Source organism: Scardinius erythrophthalmus (genome assembly GCF_964197995.2).
Source record: "Scardinius erythrophthalmus genome assembly, chromosome: 21".
Classification (NCBI taxonomy): Eukaryota; Metazoa; Chordata; class Actinopteri; order Cypriniformes; family Leuciscidae; genus Scardinius; species Scardinius erythrophthalmus.
The window spans coordinates 3,008,321-3,024,808 of NC_138241.1; the positions used below are offsets into that span (position 1 = coordinate 3,008,321).

General features: G+C 38.2%; 1 protein-coding gene across 1 annotated transcript in view; it reads left to right on the plus strand.

Moving 5' to 3' along the window:
• ppp3r1a (protein phosphatase 3, regulatory subunit B, alpha a) overlaps window positions 1-16,488 on the plus strand; it is a 37,777-nt gene that overhangs the window by 9,596 nt on the left and 11,693 nt on the right. Inside the window, exon 2 of the mRNA XM_081350180.1 lies at window positions 2,805-2,844. Coding sequence (XP_081206306.1) covers window positions 2,805-2,844 — 40 coding nt within the window. The remainder of the gene's footprint in view (window positions 1-2,804; window positions 2,845-16,488) is intronic.

Here is a 16,488-nt window from a genome sequence, read left to right on the forward strand (position 1 = left end):
GTACTTGCTATTCATCAAAGAATCCTGAAATAAAATCACGGTTTCTGCAGAGATATGAAGCAACACAACTGTTTGTAGCATTGATAATAATCAAGAAATGTTTATATATATACCCTTAAAGAGGACCTATTAGCCTATGTTTTTCTTGCGTTTATCTGTGTGTGTACTGTTGCAGTTTGATAATGTAGAAGCTCCAGTTCTTCTCTATATCAGTGTCAGTGTTTCTGAACTCCTGAAACGCCTCCATTGTAGTCTTGAGTTTCTTCCGGGAACGAACACGTCACAATATTCCTCATTATATTAATTCATACGCAGAATAAAGGGGCGGGGCCTGGTTGAGTTAGTTATACTCACTAAGTTAACTTAGTTAACTTTAGTGTGTTAAACTGGAGGTTATGGAAAGGAGCGGGACATTTCCCAAACACACTCGAAGCGCTCGACCAATCACAACACACACTGCTCCAGCCGACCAATCAGAGCACAGTGTGCTTTTCAGAAGGAGGGGCTTCATAGAGACAGGAAGTAAACAGAGCGTTACTGACAGACTGGGAAGAGAGGAGCCGCAACAATGGAGAATATGAGGAGAATAATTAACATTCAAGCAGGAAAACCTGCTCTAGTAGAGCCTGAAACAACATCAAGACTTTGTAAAAATGCTTTAAGTGGTCTTTATAAATGGGCCTGATGATGATGTCTATTTTTCTCCCTTTAAAATCTTTACTTGTATTTCATTTGTATCTTATTTTGTTTTTGATAGCCAGCTCAACGTTAGCTTTTCCTAGTCCCAGCGGAGGCAGATTGGCGTCTCTGTTATGAGTGGGCAGCTATAGATGTGTGTGTATGTAGCATATATATATATATTACAGTGATCAACAGCAGATCTGATGGTTCGCTCCACAAACCCCGCGCTGATGCTGCGTAACATCGAGCTGAGAGACTTCGACACGTTCAGTCACAGAGTGCTAATGGGGAAACTTGCTGTTTGTGAAAACAAGAATTCAGGCCTGAAAGGGTTAAAACTAATTTTTTTTAAATGCTTTTGAAAGAGTCTAAGGCTGCATTTATTTGATCAAAAATACAGTTAAAACAGTACTATTGTTAAATATTATTACAACCGTTTTCTATGTGAATATATAGTAAAGTGTAATTTATTCCTGTGGTCAAAGCTGAATGTTCAGCATCATTACTCCAGTCTTCAGTGTCACATGATCCTTCAGAAATCACTCTAATATGATGATTTAATTATCAAGATTTTTCTGGAAACTTTGATACTTAAACATCTGTGGTAAGATTTAAAAAAAAGAAAGAGATTGAATTCATCAAATATGCATCAAATTGATCAAAAGTGACAGTATAAGACATTTATAATGTTATAAAAGATTTCAACACTGTACATCTAGTGTATCTGAGACTGGAAGAGTTTTCTGAGATTGATACGGTAAAACCCACGCCATCGCTACTGTTCGTATCACTGTATATCAAGAGCTGAGATTCAGATATGATAATGAGCGTTTGCTTCTGACCAATCAGAGCAGAGCAGCTCTCAGAGAGGCGGGGCTTAGAGAGACTGAATCTTCAATGGAAGCGTTTCAGACACTGAGAGAAAAGAGCTGACGCTGTAGTGGAGATTATGAGTTAAATAAAGTGTTTTTTTTTACCTTTTCACATTTATTACAGAGTAAGAATAAGTCTAAAGCCAGAATGTGTTGATAACAGACAGGCCAAGCTCTCATCTGTCCTTCACTGCTGTGACAGATACAGAAACCATTGAACTGAATGAGACTTTATAAATAATAAAACAAAGCAGATGGAGACACAGACGGGGGAGTGTTTAGTGTTTCATCTCCTAGCTTTTGGTTTGTATCAAATGAAAGAGAAGAATTCAGTGTCACAGTAACACTAATGAACAGGTTCTTCAGAAGTATTGTTTTAAAAGCTATAGAAAGGTCATTATATAGGATAAGTGTATTCTGAAAAGTTGAATCCAACATTATTAAAGGAAACGGGTTGGGAGGCTGTTTGGTCTTGTTCAATTTTGTCTCGTTGTGATGCGCTGCTCACTTCCAGTGTAACTGAATGCTAATTAGCAACAACTTAAAGGGGTAGTTCACCCAAAAATGAAAATTCTGTCATCATTTACTCTCCCTCAAGTTGTTCCAAACCTGTATGATTTCCTTTCTTCTGCTGAACACAAAAGAAGATATTTTAAAGAAGGTTTGTAATTAAACAGTTGCTGGTCCCCATTGACTTCCATAGTATATTTTTTTTCCTACTATAGAAGTCAATGGGGACCATCAGACATTTGGTTACCGACTTTCTTCAAAATATCTTCTTTTGTGTTCAGCAGAAGAAAGAAAGTCATACAGGTTTGGAACAGGTAAATGATCACAGAATTTAAATTTTTGGGTGAACTATCCCTTTAATAAAACTGTTTAAAAAATAATTCATTTACATTGGCAGAAAAAAAAAGTCACAAATGTATTTTTTTGGTACATGAATATAAAAATATATTACCTATGCCTATAGTTCAGAGTTTTGATTGTCTGTTTGTTTGTTTGTTTGTTTTTACTTGTACTTTCAATTTCAAAGCTTCTCAAATAATTCCCTTGGTTTAATTTGTCTTTGTGATATTAAGTACGTTACCCAAATTTCATAGTGTTTTTGATCAATAGAATATGACACTGACACGTTCCTATTGATCTTCTTCAGCTCGCACTGTGTGTTTAGGTGTGTGTGTGTGTAAAGGTGATGTGTAATAATCTCAACAAAAAAGGTTGATAATATTATGTTTTCTTCTTTTGTAGGGAAATGAGGCAAGTTATCCCTTGGAAATGTGCTCGCATTGTAAGTACCTTTACGTTTATACCTAATTTACATACAAAATTAACTGGATAATGACACTAAAATTGCAACACAGTCATTGAACTGAACTGAATTGATCTGAATAATTGCCTTTCTAGAGCTTTGAATTTGAATTGAATGTCTCAAATTTGCTGAAGTTTCCATCAAGTCTGTTATTGTACAGCTTATTACTGTGAAGCTGCTTTGAAACATTCGACATTTTATGAAGCCCTATATTAAGTTGAAATATTGAAAAATTAAGTTCTCTTGGTGGTTCTCTAAAGTGCTGAAATGTGATGAATTGGTGGCGGTGAAAAGGATGTCAAGTTCATCTCCAGAGACGCTGCTGAGGCTTATTTTTAGCTCTGAAACTTTGTTTTAATTAGTTCTGCTTCCCTCTGATGTGCTCGAATGTTGACACGCTCCCGTCCCTGTGTGTGTGTGCTAGTTAAACTTGGCTGAGATTAACCATTTGTGTGCCGTATTGAAGATACCTCATCCCAATAATGAGCTGTAGGCTCGACTTATTACACCGTGTCCTAACGACACGCGACGCGCAATAAAAGGTTATTTCCCATGTTAATCAGAGTGTTTGTCCTAACCAGCCGCGACGGCGACACGCCACGACTCTATTTTAGAAACGGTTTCTATTTTTCTGTGATGTCGCGCTGGAACAACAAACACAAAGTGTGGCGATGATAATCTCAGGCACTGTTTATGTGCTTTATTTAATGTTAAAAGTGTGTAATGTGACTTTGAATATTATTTAGTGCTCCAGCTTTGCTGTAAAAGCAACAATGGATAATTCACAGATCTTGAAATTAAACAAATGGAAACAAGAACGTTCAAACTGTGAACAAACAAGTGTATTATTTGACAAACATTGTTTTAGTAACTCAGTAGCCTATGCATTTTTAATAATGTTTAAATGGTGTAATATTTGTGAATTTGATTTTGTAGCTACTTGTCCATTTTCTTGCAAGTGCCTTCAGGATTACTCTTATTGGTGCTGTGCACTCGCCACGAGACTCCGCCCACACACTGCTCTGATTGGCTGACTCCGCCCACACACTGCTCTGATTGGCTGACTCCGCCCACACACTGCTCTGATTGGCTGTGGGTTTTGATTGATTTTGACGCATCTCGCGTCGCGTCTAGTGTGGACACTAGGGGTGGGCGGTACACCGGTGTCATAGTCATCACCGGTGTGACATTGCGCCACGACATGGATTTTCTAATACCGTCAATACCGTAATAAATCAATTATGTTCCTTGAACGGCTGCATTTACATCAATAATATCTAATTCTAAATAATAGGGCTGACTTCTAATGGATTCGACGATTCGATTCGGAGAGGTCTGATTCGACTATGAACCTCATAGTCGAATACATGGGCGTCAGTTTGGTTTGAAATGTGCTGGGGACAGAGACGCATTCGCTTTTTCAGAAGGGCTGGGTACATTTTTATTTATTTTTTCGCTTTCGCGCAGGTTATGTTTTGAAAGACGATGTCCTGTAGCTTACTAATGTAAATAAATAAAAATGTATTCAAAAATCTGCTTCACATTTTCAGCAGGGCTGCGGAGCGGCTGTGAGTTGACTCCACACGGTTCTCATGTGCGTTAAAAAGCTTTACGTGGTTTAATGTAAACAACGATTACCAAATTTCCCTCTCATATTGCTCCTCATAACCACTGAAAATGGTAAAAAAAATCGAACCCGGAGTCCAATTATTATGGACGTTATCTGATATTAAGCGTTTCTGCTTCACATTTTCAGCAGGGCAGCGGAGCGGCTGTGAGTTGACTCCACGCGGTTCTCATGTGCGTTAAAAAGCTGACTCCACGCGGTTCTCATGTGCGTTAAAAAGCTGACTCCACGCGGTTCTCATGTGCGAGTTGACTCCACGCGGTTCTCATGTGCGTTAAAAAGCTTTACGTGGTTTAATGTACCTAAACAACGATCACCAAATTTCTCTCTCATATTGCTCCTCATGTTTATGAAATATTATAATAAATGTGTGATATATGTGTTTTAGCTCTTTTGTTTGAAATGGAAAAAATCTAGCTGCTATCTAAAAAAAAGAAAAAAAAAAGGTTCGACTATCAGTCGACTACGGCAAAATCAAAAAAATCAGATTCGACTATGAAAATCCTTAGTCGAAAACAGCCCTAGTTATTACACTGCTAATTTTTGTTTTGTTGTACACTGTTAAGTAAGATCTTTAGGTTTTTTGCAAAATAAATGTTGAGAATGCATAATACTCTCCCATGTCTCTTTTTGATAAGGATACCTACCATTTACTTATTATATTATAAAAATATTAACTTTATTCACATACTAAAGAGAGACAGGACAGGCTACTCCTCCCAAAATGTACCAAAAAAAAGTTATACCGTGATATTATACCGTCACCGTTCAAAAGATGAAAAATACCGTGATATTAATTTTAGGTCATATCGCCCACCCCTAGTGGACACATTATTCGTCGCTGGAATTTTAGTGCATCGCGTCTGGTTAATGTCAGCACATGCTCTCTGTCTTAAACTACAAGCAAAACTGAAGAACAAACTGGTGTGATACCGTTTATATGTCTACAGTATGTGTATTGTATATACATTAAAATTACGTTTCTTTCTTTTGTTTTTGTTTAGTTGATTTTAACAGAAATTCTCATTACTGAAAGGATCTGGATGTTTTGCTTTTGAGCATTTTAACAATATAAAAATACTATACTGAATGACTTGTTAATAATAATAATACATTTTAGGCAGTACAACAAACATTACCAAGATATACAAATAATAAGAAAATGGGCCATAAGGGGTTGATTTTCATGAAAATAATGTCACAATGCAAAACATTTTAATGATCCTAGAATAGGCTTCATTTTCTTCATCATTCATGCAAAATATTTAATGTAATTCGTATTTCTTCCTTTTGATTTCGAGTGAAGTTTTTGATGGGCTCACTCTTAAAGAAAACAAGTACTTGAACAAAGTCTGCTATACTACATTTGGTGTTCTTCAATAAATCTTACACAGGATAGTTTAGAACGGGTGTTAATTGTTTAGCCTGCTAATGCATATATGACCCACTTACAAGACCATGTGTGGAATAATGTGTGTCATGCTGGCATGTGGCCTTCAGCCTCGCAAACGCTCAGAATAAACCCCAGCCCGTTTGCTGGAGTCCCGTGTTGCTGTTGGGCTTCCCTTAGGGTGCGTATCAGGGGGATCTTATGACCTCATGGCTAAAAACAATATGACCAGCACTTCAGGTCTTGCCCAAGCCGTTTACAAGCTGTTAAAATTCGGGTTATGGTCGGGTTAAGGTCACTATTTGGGTTTCTGAAATATTCGGAATAACCCGTTTACATGCGTGAGCAGAGAGAGTTACTCCTGTATACATGGAATTTGTAATCAATTGGCAATATCCCGATGTAAACGGCGACGCACGGTTAGCGCCTGGACGTACGGACAACCTTAAGACGCAATATGCGTCATTTCCGATTCTTCTTCCTGTATCCAAAGACAACAACAACAGCAGCAGCACGCGGATAATGAATAGTTCGGGGCGGATAATGAATAGTTCGGGGCAGATAGCGATCGCCTGTGTTTGCGCTTTCCTCCTCGCTCAAAGTGTGGTGCTGTGCTGCGTCTCGCCATGTTTACCTCTACTTCTTGTTTACTTCTGGTATACTGCACGCGGGGTTTTGTATGCGCCGTCTCTCCTCAAAAGACCAAGATTCCTTGCGAATAGAACATACGCAGAACACAAATCAATGTTCCTTTTGATGGGGATATGCTGATACGCGTTTACATGACCAAACATTCGGGTTAGAAAAGGGGTACCCCAGGGATCATATCCGGGGTTTTAAAAACCGGGATATGAGCATATCCGGGTTTTTGCCGGTGTTTACATGGCCGTGCGCGACTGGGTTATTGCTAATATTCCGGTTTTTAACGGGTTATTGGCTGCATGTAAACGTAGTCATTGATGGATCAGAAACTGGCTGTCGTACATAATGCCGCGTTCCAGGCAACCTGTAACCCGTGTTTTTCCAACTCGTAACTGGGAGTACATCGATCTAGTACGAGTTCACGGGTGGGAAGTCACGGGTTTGACTGCCGTTCCAGTGCACTTTCACGGGCATAAGGTTGGAAAAACACGGGTTACAGGTTGCCTGGATCGCGGCATTAGAAAAGCTCCATGAACGGCACATTCCTGCGTTCAAAACGCAATTACAATTTATTTATACGTCCATCAAGATGATCCCCGTAAAATAGGCAAAGCCTTTTTTGCATGGCGAAATTGAGTATGAAGGATCAACTAATGTTCATGAGAAATTTAATTATTTGTTTATTTATTTATTTTTAAGGAACAAACAAATAATTTCAATCATCAATTGAAAAAAACTTGGTGTGATGACGCGAGCGCCACTGCTCGCTTCCGGGGAAGGGAATAATGGTAACTTGGGTCCGTGAGGATGTAAACAAAATGATGGCTTACTCGCAGAGCACTCTCGTGCAAGGTGTAATTTATTTACAGTGCCAATATCCACAGACGGTCCACAGTGAAACACATATATATACAGGTGAACACCAAAAACCTAAAAGTACCAAAAATAAATAAAATAAAAATAAAGATGGAAAACTCTCCAAAACGTATTCCCAGTACAAGGTTTGCTTGAGGCACCGCAGTTGCACTCTCGCTCTGACTTGGTTAACAAGTCCTGATTGTGAGTCTGGCCTCCCTTTTTATAGGCCAGACTCCGCCTTCTTTGGAAAACCCCATTGAGAGGAAAAGATATTCATTTAAATTCTTACCAGTTACATTGTACCCACCAAAATGTTCATCAATCAACATTAAACAATATTTCTCACTGGTAATTATCAAATAAATACATTGTAATAAGACATCATTATTAACAACACCGAAACACATAAATACCAAACACTTAATTCACATATAATCCCCCCTAATCACAAGACAATGGTTACACCAGCTTTGGCGGCACTGCGCAGGCGCGACCCCACTATTTTGCCACATGTATCCGCTCTTCGTCTGCTCGGTTTGGCCGATGCAATGTTTACCCGCCAAAGCCCGACTACGCCCATACAACAACCAAACAAACGAAGGTACGCGAACAAACACAAGACACGGACGATTTGTGTGTGTGTGTGTGTGTGTGTGTGTGTGTGAGATCGGATATGCTTATGGACTGCAGGGGTAATGTGGTGTGGAGAAATGTCCGTGAGCCATCGGACCGGCGTGTGCACCCGCGTTGCCGATGGCAAAACAACAGGTGAGGGACGGGACTGGAGAGTGAATGGGGTATGTATGCAAGTGCGTTTGTGTGTGCGTGCCAGTGCTGCTCCCTCAGCGGTGACGATCAGACAGATTTGTCACACTTGGCAACAAATAATTTTCGAAAGGTGCTCATGCGAGAAGGGGTTGCAAAAGTTGATGACGGGAAAAAAAACTGCACCAATAATACACCCATACAAATATTATACCTTAAATATAAAAAAGCACCAATAATACACCCATAAATATAAATATTATACAGGGTGGGCCATTTATATGGATACACCGTAATAACATGGGAATGGTTGGTGATATTAAAGTCCTGTTTGTGGCACATTAGTATATGTCATGGTCACCACCCATCTTGAGGAGTTTGCCCCCTCACATATACTAATGTGCCACAAACAGGACTTTAATATCACCAACCATTCCCATGTTATTACGGTGTATCCATATAAATGGCCCACCCTGTACATTAAATATAAAAAATCACCAATAATATACCCATAAATAAAAATATTATACCTTAAATATAAAAATTGCACCAATAATACACCCATAAATATAATTATTATACCTAAATATTAAAAAATGCACAAATACTACACCCATAAATATAATTATTATACCTTATATGTACCACAATTAGTGACAGGAAAACAGAACATGACCATGACAGTACACCCTATGCCGGAAGGCGCATACTCGAGCCACAATAGATCCAACCGAGCAGGGAGGGAGGGAGGGAGGGGGTGTCCGGAGATGGACGAGGAGCTGGAGAAAGATGAAACCTTGGAGAAGTTGGGAAACCCCATAGACAAGACAATGAAGAGAGGAGCCAGAGAAGAGCCAGAACGAAAGCCCACGGTGGAACCTATGGGGGCAGGAGTCAGGGTGGAGCAAGGACCGGACCGACAGAGGTGGAGACCCAGGCAGAGATGAGAACCCAGAGTCCATATGCCTTTAGGGCCAAGGCGTACAGTGGGACTGAGGACAATGGTGGAACCGGAGGGAAGGAGGAGCCTGGTAGAGCCAGAGGGGTGGAGGGTCGAAGCGCAGCTGGAAAACCAGACGTCCGAAGCCTGAGGGATAGGGTTGGATACGAACTCTGTACTTTTAATGGCACCGACCAAATAACGTTGGTACTACAGAGTACCGATTCACATTAAATCAATCGGTGCCAAATTTCAGTTCCTGAGGACGCATCTGGGCACGAGAGTAATCTAAGGAACACCTTTACGGGAGATGGCAATAAATGCTGCTGCTGTATCTATGTTTTAGGTTCGATGTTCTGTTACGTAACTGTGTATTATAAACCGAGTACGAAGCGTGACGCAGAATGATCAATAGAAACAAGGAGACTTGTTTGAATGAACACTGAAGAACTCTTAGCACACTGAACAAAGAGATCTGAGGACTTATATACACAGGGATGATAATCAACAGAACAAAGCACAGGTGCAAAAAACTAATTAGAAACCATGACAACAAACAGTGAAGGAGAACTCAGGCAATTGGTGACAGGGAAAACAAAACCAAACAGAACATGACAGTGGCAATACCTTAAATATAAAAAGTGCACTAATAATACACTCATAAATAAAGATATTATACCTTAAATATAAAAAATTCACCAATAATATACTAGTCAATATAAATATTTTACCTTCAATATAAAAAATACACCAAGTAATTCACTAATCAATATTAAATATACCTTAACTATAAAAAAAATGCACCATTATACACTAATCAATATAAAATTCTTTACCTTAAATATAAAAAATGCACTAATAATATGCTAATCAATATAAAATAAACCTTAAATATAAAAAAATGTCACCAATGATACACTCATAAATATAAATATTATACTTTAAATATACACAAGACTATTAAAAACATAGTATGAGCCGTTCTGCACGTTTTGAGTGTCTTTTTCTTTTATGCCCTGATGAAGGCAGTTTCTCTGCCGACACGTGTTGGTTTATAATATTTTTAATGTTAATACCTTGTGTGTTTTTCACATTGAATTCGGTATCTGTGTCGGGATCAGTGTGTGTACACGAGGGCAGATTTGCTCTCCCACATCAGCAGCTCAGAGAAGGTCATTGTACTAATGGATTGATAGTTTCACCTCCGCTTTTAAGAGAGTCCTCGATCCTCTCACTGCCTGTAATGGCATTAATTACAACTGAGCTAATTCTCCTGATTCATCATCAGCGCTCATCTCAACACAGAGTTAATGGATACACAGAAAACTGGCAGATTTCAGGGGTTATCATCACCTTTGTATGGAAGCTTGTTTCCGCCACAGAATAAAACATTTTAGGTTGTCAGGGTCACATGTGCAAGATGATCTTGAGTCTGTTTAGCACACGTGTGTTACCAGGCAACTACAGGAATGTGGATCACAAATAACATCTGTACACTGCGGTCACATAAACCTAAAACTGGATGAGGAAAGCAAAGGTATGGAAGCTTGTTTCCGCCACAGAATAAAACAGTTTAAAAGATAATTGCGACTTTTTATCTCACAATTGCGAGTTTACACCTCGCAATTCTGACTTTATTTCTCAGAATTGCGAGATATAAAGTCAGAACTGCGTGAAATAAAGTCGCAATTGCATGTTATAAAGTCAGAATTGCGTGAAATAAAGTCAGAATTGTGAGATATAAAGTCAGAATTGCGTGAAATTCTTTGCAATTGCGTGATATAAAGTCTTTTTTTCTCGTAATTGCGACTTTATATCACGCAATTCTGACTTTATAATACGCAATTTTTGCGTATTGGCAAAAATGATGTACAAGTTTACATCTCGCAATTCTGACTTTATTTCTCAGAATTGCGTGAAATAAAGTCGAAATTGCGTGATATAAAGTCAGAATTGTGAGATATAAAGTCAGAATTGTGAGATATAAAGTCCAATTCTAAGGAAAAAAAAGACCGACTTTTTTTTTTACCTCAGAATAGTTTATATCTCACAATCTGACTTTATATCTCGCAATTCTGACTTTATATCACGCAATTCTGACTTTATTTCACGCAATTCTGACTTTATTTCACGCAATTCTGACTTTATTTCTCGCAATTCTGACTATATCACGCAATTCTGATTTTATATCACGCAATTCTGACTTTATTACGCAATTCTGACTTTATTTCACACAGTTCTGACTTTATTTCACGCAATTCTGACTTTATATCACGCAATTCTGACTTTATATCACGCAATTCTGACTTGATATCACGCAATTCTGACTTTATTTCACGCAATTCTGACTATTTCATGCAATTCTGACTTTATATCACGCAATTCTGACTTTATTTCACGCAATTCTGACTTTATTTCACGCAATTCTGACTATTTCACGCAATTCTGACTTTATATTACGCAATTGCGACTTTATTTCACGCAGTTCTGACTTTATATCTCGCAATTCTGACTTTATTTCACGCAATTCTGACTTAATATCATGCAATTGCAACTTTATTTCACGCAATTCTGACTTTATATCACGCAATTCTGACTATATCTCGCAATTCTGACTTTATATCACGCAATTCTGACTTTATTTCACGCAATTCTGACTTTATTTCACGCAATTCTGACTTTATTTCTCACAATTCTGACTTTATATCGCGCAATTCTGACTTTATATCTCGCAATTCTGACTATTTCACGCAATTCTGACTTTATATCATGGTCAGGTCAGGTCAGGTCATCTTCATTTATATAGCGCTTTTAACAATGTAGATTGTCTCAAAGCAGCTTTACAGAGATAAGCGTATAATTTAAGGTAACAGAGATTGTTTCGGCTTTACAGCAGAGTTAAGTTATTTCCATCTAAAGTTAGTTTTAATTGATTTGGTTCCGTCGCAATGATCATTTGTTATTAAATTAGGGGCCGCTAAGACGACACCATTCTCTCTACACAGACTTTAAACGCGAACCTGTGAGAAACGCTGATGGCGGTCACATGCGCATTTAGAATGGGTTCTATAGTTATGTGCGTTAGAATATACGCAGGTTTGGAATTCCCTACAAGCCAAGCCTAAACAAAATACTTGTCTTTCCTTATAAATTTTGATAAGGAATTTTATTTTATTTGTTGCTTTGGGGTAGGACCGCAAGACGAATTTTCCCGACAACGCCTTATCTGTAGAGTGGTAGTGGGATCCTCCATAGGGAGAGACTAGTTGGCACTTCAGCACAGCGTTGTCATCGGTCCAGGTGAAGGTCCTTCGTCAGATCTGGATACGGCCTGGATCCGGCAGGCTGCAGGAAAAACCTTGGGATAAACACAGACACTAAAATTAGCGTAGATGCCATTCTTCTCATGATGTAACGAGTACATCAGGATTTTTGGGAAGTGTTCCCGGTTCCGGCTGACCTACTATATGCAGCCTAACATTAAATTATAGAAGTCTATAATGTATTATGTGAAAGCGAGGTCAAAGAGATGTGTCTTTAATCTGGCTTTGAACTGACAGAGTGTGTCTGCTTCCCGGACAATGGTAGGAAGACTGTTCCAGAGTTTTGGTGCTAAATAGGAAAAGGATCTACCGCCAGCAGTGGATTTTGATATTCTAGGTATAATCAACTGGCCGGAATTTTGAGATCGTAATAGACGTGACGGACTATAATGTGTTAAGAGCTCGCTCAAGTACTGCGGAGCTAAACCATTCAGTGCTTTGTAAGTAATCAGCAATATTTTAAAATTTATGCGATGTTTAATAGGGAGCCAGTGCAGTTTTGACAGAACTGGGCTAATATGGTCATACTTCCTGGTTCTGGTAAGAACTCGAGCTGCTGCGTTTTGGACCAGCTGTAGTTTGTTTATTAAGCGTGCAGGGCAACCACCCAGTAGAGCATTACAATAATCTAGCCTTGAGGTCATGAACGCATGAACTAATTGTTCCGCATTTGTCAATGAGAGCATATGACGTAATTTAGATATATTTTTAAGATGGAAAAATGCAGTTTTACAGATACTAGACACGTGACTTTCAAATGAAAGATTGGTATCAAAGAGCACACCCAGGTTCCTAACCGACGACGAAGACTCCACAGAGCAGCCATCAAGTGTTAGACAGTATTCTAGGTTATTACGTGAGGAAGTTTTTTGTCCAATAATTAGAAACTCTGTTTTTTCAGAATTTAGAAGTAGGAAATTACAAGTCATCCAATTTTTTATATCCGCTATGCATTCCGTTAATTTTGTGAATTGATAAGTTTCGTTAGGTTTTGAAGAAATATAGAGCTGAGTATCGTCAGCATAACAGTGAAAGCTAATGCCATGTTTCCTAATGATATCTCCTAATGGTAGCATGTACAGAGTGAACAGCAGCGGTCCTAATACTGAGCCTTGTGGTACGCCATACTTAACCTGTGATCGATGAGACACCTCATCATTTACTGCTACAAACTGATAACGGTCAGATAAGTATGATTTAAACCATGCTAGTGCATTTCCTGTAATGCCAACATAATGTTCTAATCTATTTAAAAGAACGTTGTGGTCGATGGTGTCAAATGCAGCGCTAAGATCGAGTAACACTAATAGAGAGATACAACCACGATCGGATGATAAGAGCAAATCATTTGTGACTCTAACGAGAGCTGTTTCGGTACTATGGTACGGTCTAAATCCGGACTGGAAATCCTCGCAGATATCATTTCTTTCAAGAAAGGAACACAGTTGTGAGGATACTGCCTTTTCTAATATCTTTGACAGAAAAGGTAGATTCGAGATCGGCCTGTAATTGACTAATTCTGAAGGATCAAGTTGCGTTTTTTTAACAAGCGGTTTAATCAAAGCCAGCTTAAAGTTTTTTGGTACGTATCCTAGAGACAAAGACGAATTAATGATATTAAGAAGAGGATCTATGACCTCTGGAAGTATTTCTTTCAGTAGCTTAGTCGGTATAGGGTCTAACATACATGTTGTAGATTTAGATGATTTAATGAGTTTAGTAAATTCTTCCTCTCCTATAGCAACGAATGAATCAAATTTTTCCTCAGGGAGACTACAATGCACTGCCTGATGCGATACTGTAGTAGACGGTTGCATAGTTATAATTTTGTCCCTGATATTATCAATCTTATAAGTGAAGAAGTTCATAAAGTCATTACTGCTGTGTTGCTTGGAAACTTCGGTGCTTGAAGCTTTATTTTTCGTTAGTTTAGCCACCGTTTCAAATAAATACCTAGGATTATGTTTATTTTCTTCTAATAGGGTTGAAAAATAAGCAGATCTAGCAGCTTTTAAAGCCTCTCTGTAAGTAATTGAGCTCTCTTTCCATGAAATGCGAAATACCTCTAGTTTTGTTTTCTTCCAGTTGCGCTCCATTTTTCTGGCTGCTCTCTTAAGGGCCCGAGTGTGCTCGTTGTACCACGGCGTTGGACTATTTTCTTTAATCTTCTTTAAGCGCAACGGAGCAACTGTGTCTAAAGTGCTGGAAAAGAGAGAGTTAAACGTTTCTGTTGTAATATCTAGTTCTTCTAAGCTATCTGAGATGCTGAGATGATGAAACTGATTAGGAAGATTATTAATAAAGCAATCTTTAGTAGCAGAAGTGATAGGTCTCACATATTTGAAACACGGAGTCGGCTTTGCAGCCTTGGCTAAATGCAAATTACACGAGACTAGATAATGATCTGAGATGTCATCGCTCTGCTGCAGAATTTCAACGGCATCCACATCTATTCCGCGTGATAATATTAGATCTAGAGTATGATTACGACGATGAGTAGGTCCTGACACGTGTTGTCTAACTCCAATTGAATTTACAATGTCTTTAAATGCCAATCCCAATGCATCTTTTTCATTATCGATGTGTATATTAAAATCACCAACAATTAGTACTTTATCTGCAGTCAATATTAATTCTGATAGAAAGTCCGCAAATTCTTTGATAAAGTCTGTATGGTGCCCTGGTGGCCTGTATACAGTAGCCAGCACAAATCTCAAACGTGATTTATCGTTTACACTATATATTTTTACATTAAGCACCAATGCTTCAAAAGAATTATATTTAAAACTTGATTTCTTAGTGGTTTTGAAACTATTACTATAGATTACAGCAACACCACCCCCTTTGCGTTTCAGACGAGGCTCATGTTTATAACAGTAATCTTGCGGGGTTGATTCATTTAAAGTAATGTAATCGTTTGGTTTTAGCCAGGTTTCTGTCAAACACAGCACATCTAGGTTATTATCTGAAATCATATCATTAACAATGAGTGCTTTTGAAGTAAGCGATCGAATATTCAGCAACCCAAGCTTTAGCATTTGCTCATCTGTATTATAGCTGTTTTTTATTTGTTGAACATCAATTAAATTTTTAACCTTAGTTGGGTTTAAACGTTTTTTGGATTTCCAAATTCGGGGAACAGACACAGTCTCTATATGATGATATCTAGGTGAAAGAGGCTCTATGTGATGGGATTTATCTGATCATGCAATTGCAACTTTATTTCACGCAATTCTGACTTTATATCACGCAATTCCGACTTTATATCACGCAATTCTGACTTTATATTTCGCAATTCTGACTTTATATCTCGCAATTCTGACTTTATATCACGCAATTCTGACTTTATATCTCGCAATTCTGACTTTATATCACGCAATTCTGACTTTATATCTCGCAATTCTGACTTTATATCACGCAATTCTGACTTTATTTCACGCAATTCTGACTTTATTTCACGCAATTCTGACTTTATTTCACGCAATTCTGACTTTATTTCTCGCAATTCTGACTTTATATTACGCAATTGCGACTTTATTTCACGCAGTTCTGACTTTATATCTCGCAATTCTGACTATTTCACGCAATTCTGACTTTATATTACGCAATTCTGACTTTATTTCACGCAGTTCTGACTTTATATTACGCAATTGCGACTTTATTTCACGCAGTTCTGACTTTATATCTCGCAATTCTGACTATTTCACGCAATTCTGACTTTATATCATGCAATTGCAACTTTATTTCACGCAATTCCGACTTTATATCACGCAATTCTGACTTTATATTTCGCAATTCTGACTTTATATCTCGCAATTCTGACTTTATATCACGCAATTCTGACTTTATATCTCGCAATTCTGACTTTATATCACGCAATTCTGACTTTATATCACGCAATTCTGACTTTATATCTCGCAATTCTGACTTTATATCATGCAATTCTGACTTTATTTCACGCAATTCTGACTTTATTTCACGCAATTCTGACTTTATTTCTCGCAATTCTGACTTTATATTACGCAATTGCGACTTTATTTCACGCAGTTCTGACTTTATATCTCGCAATTCTGAGAAA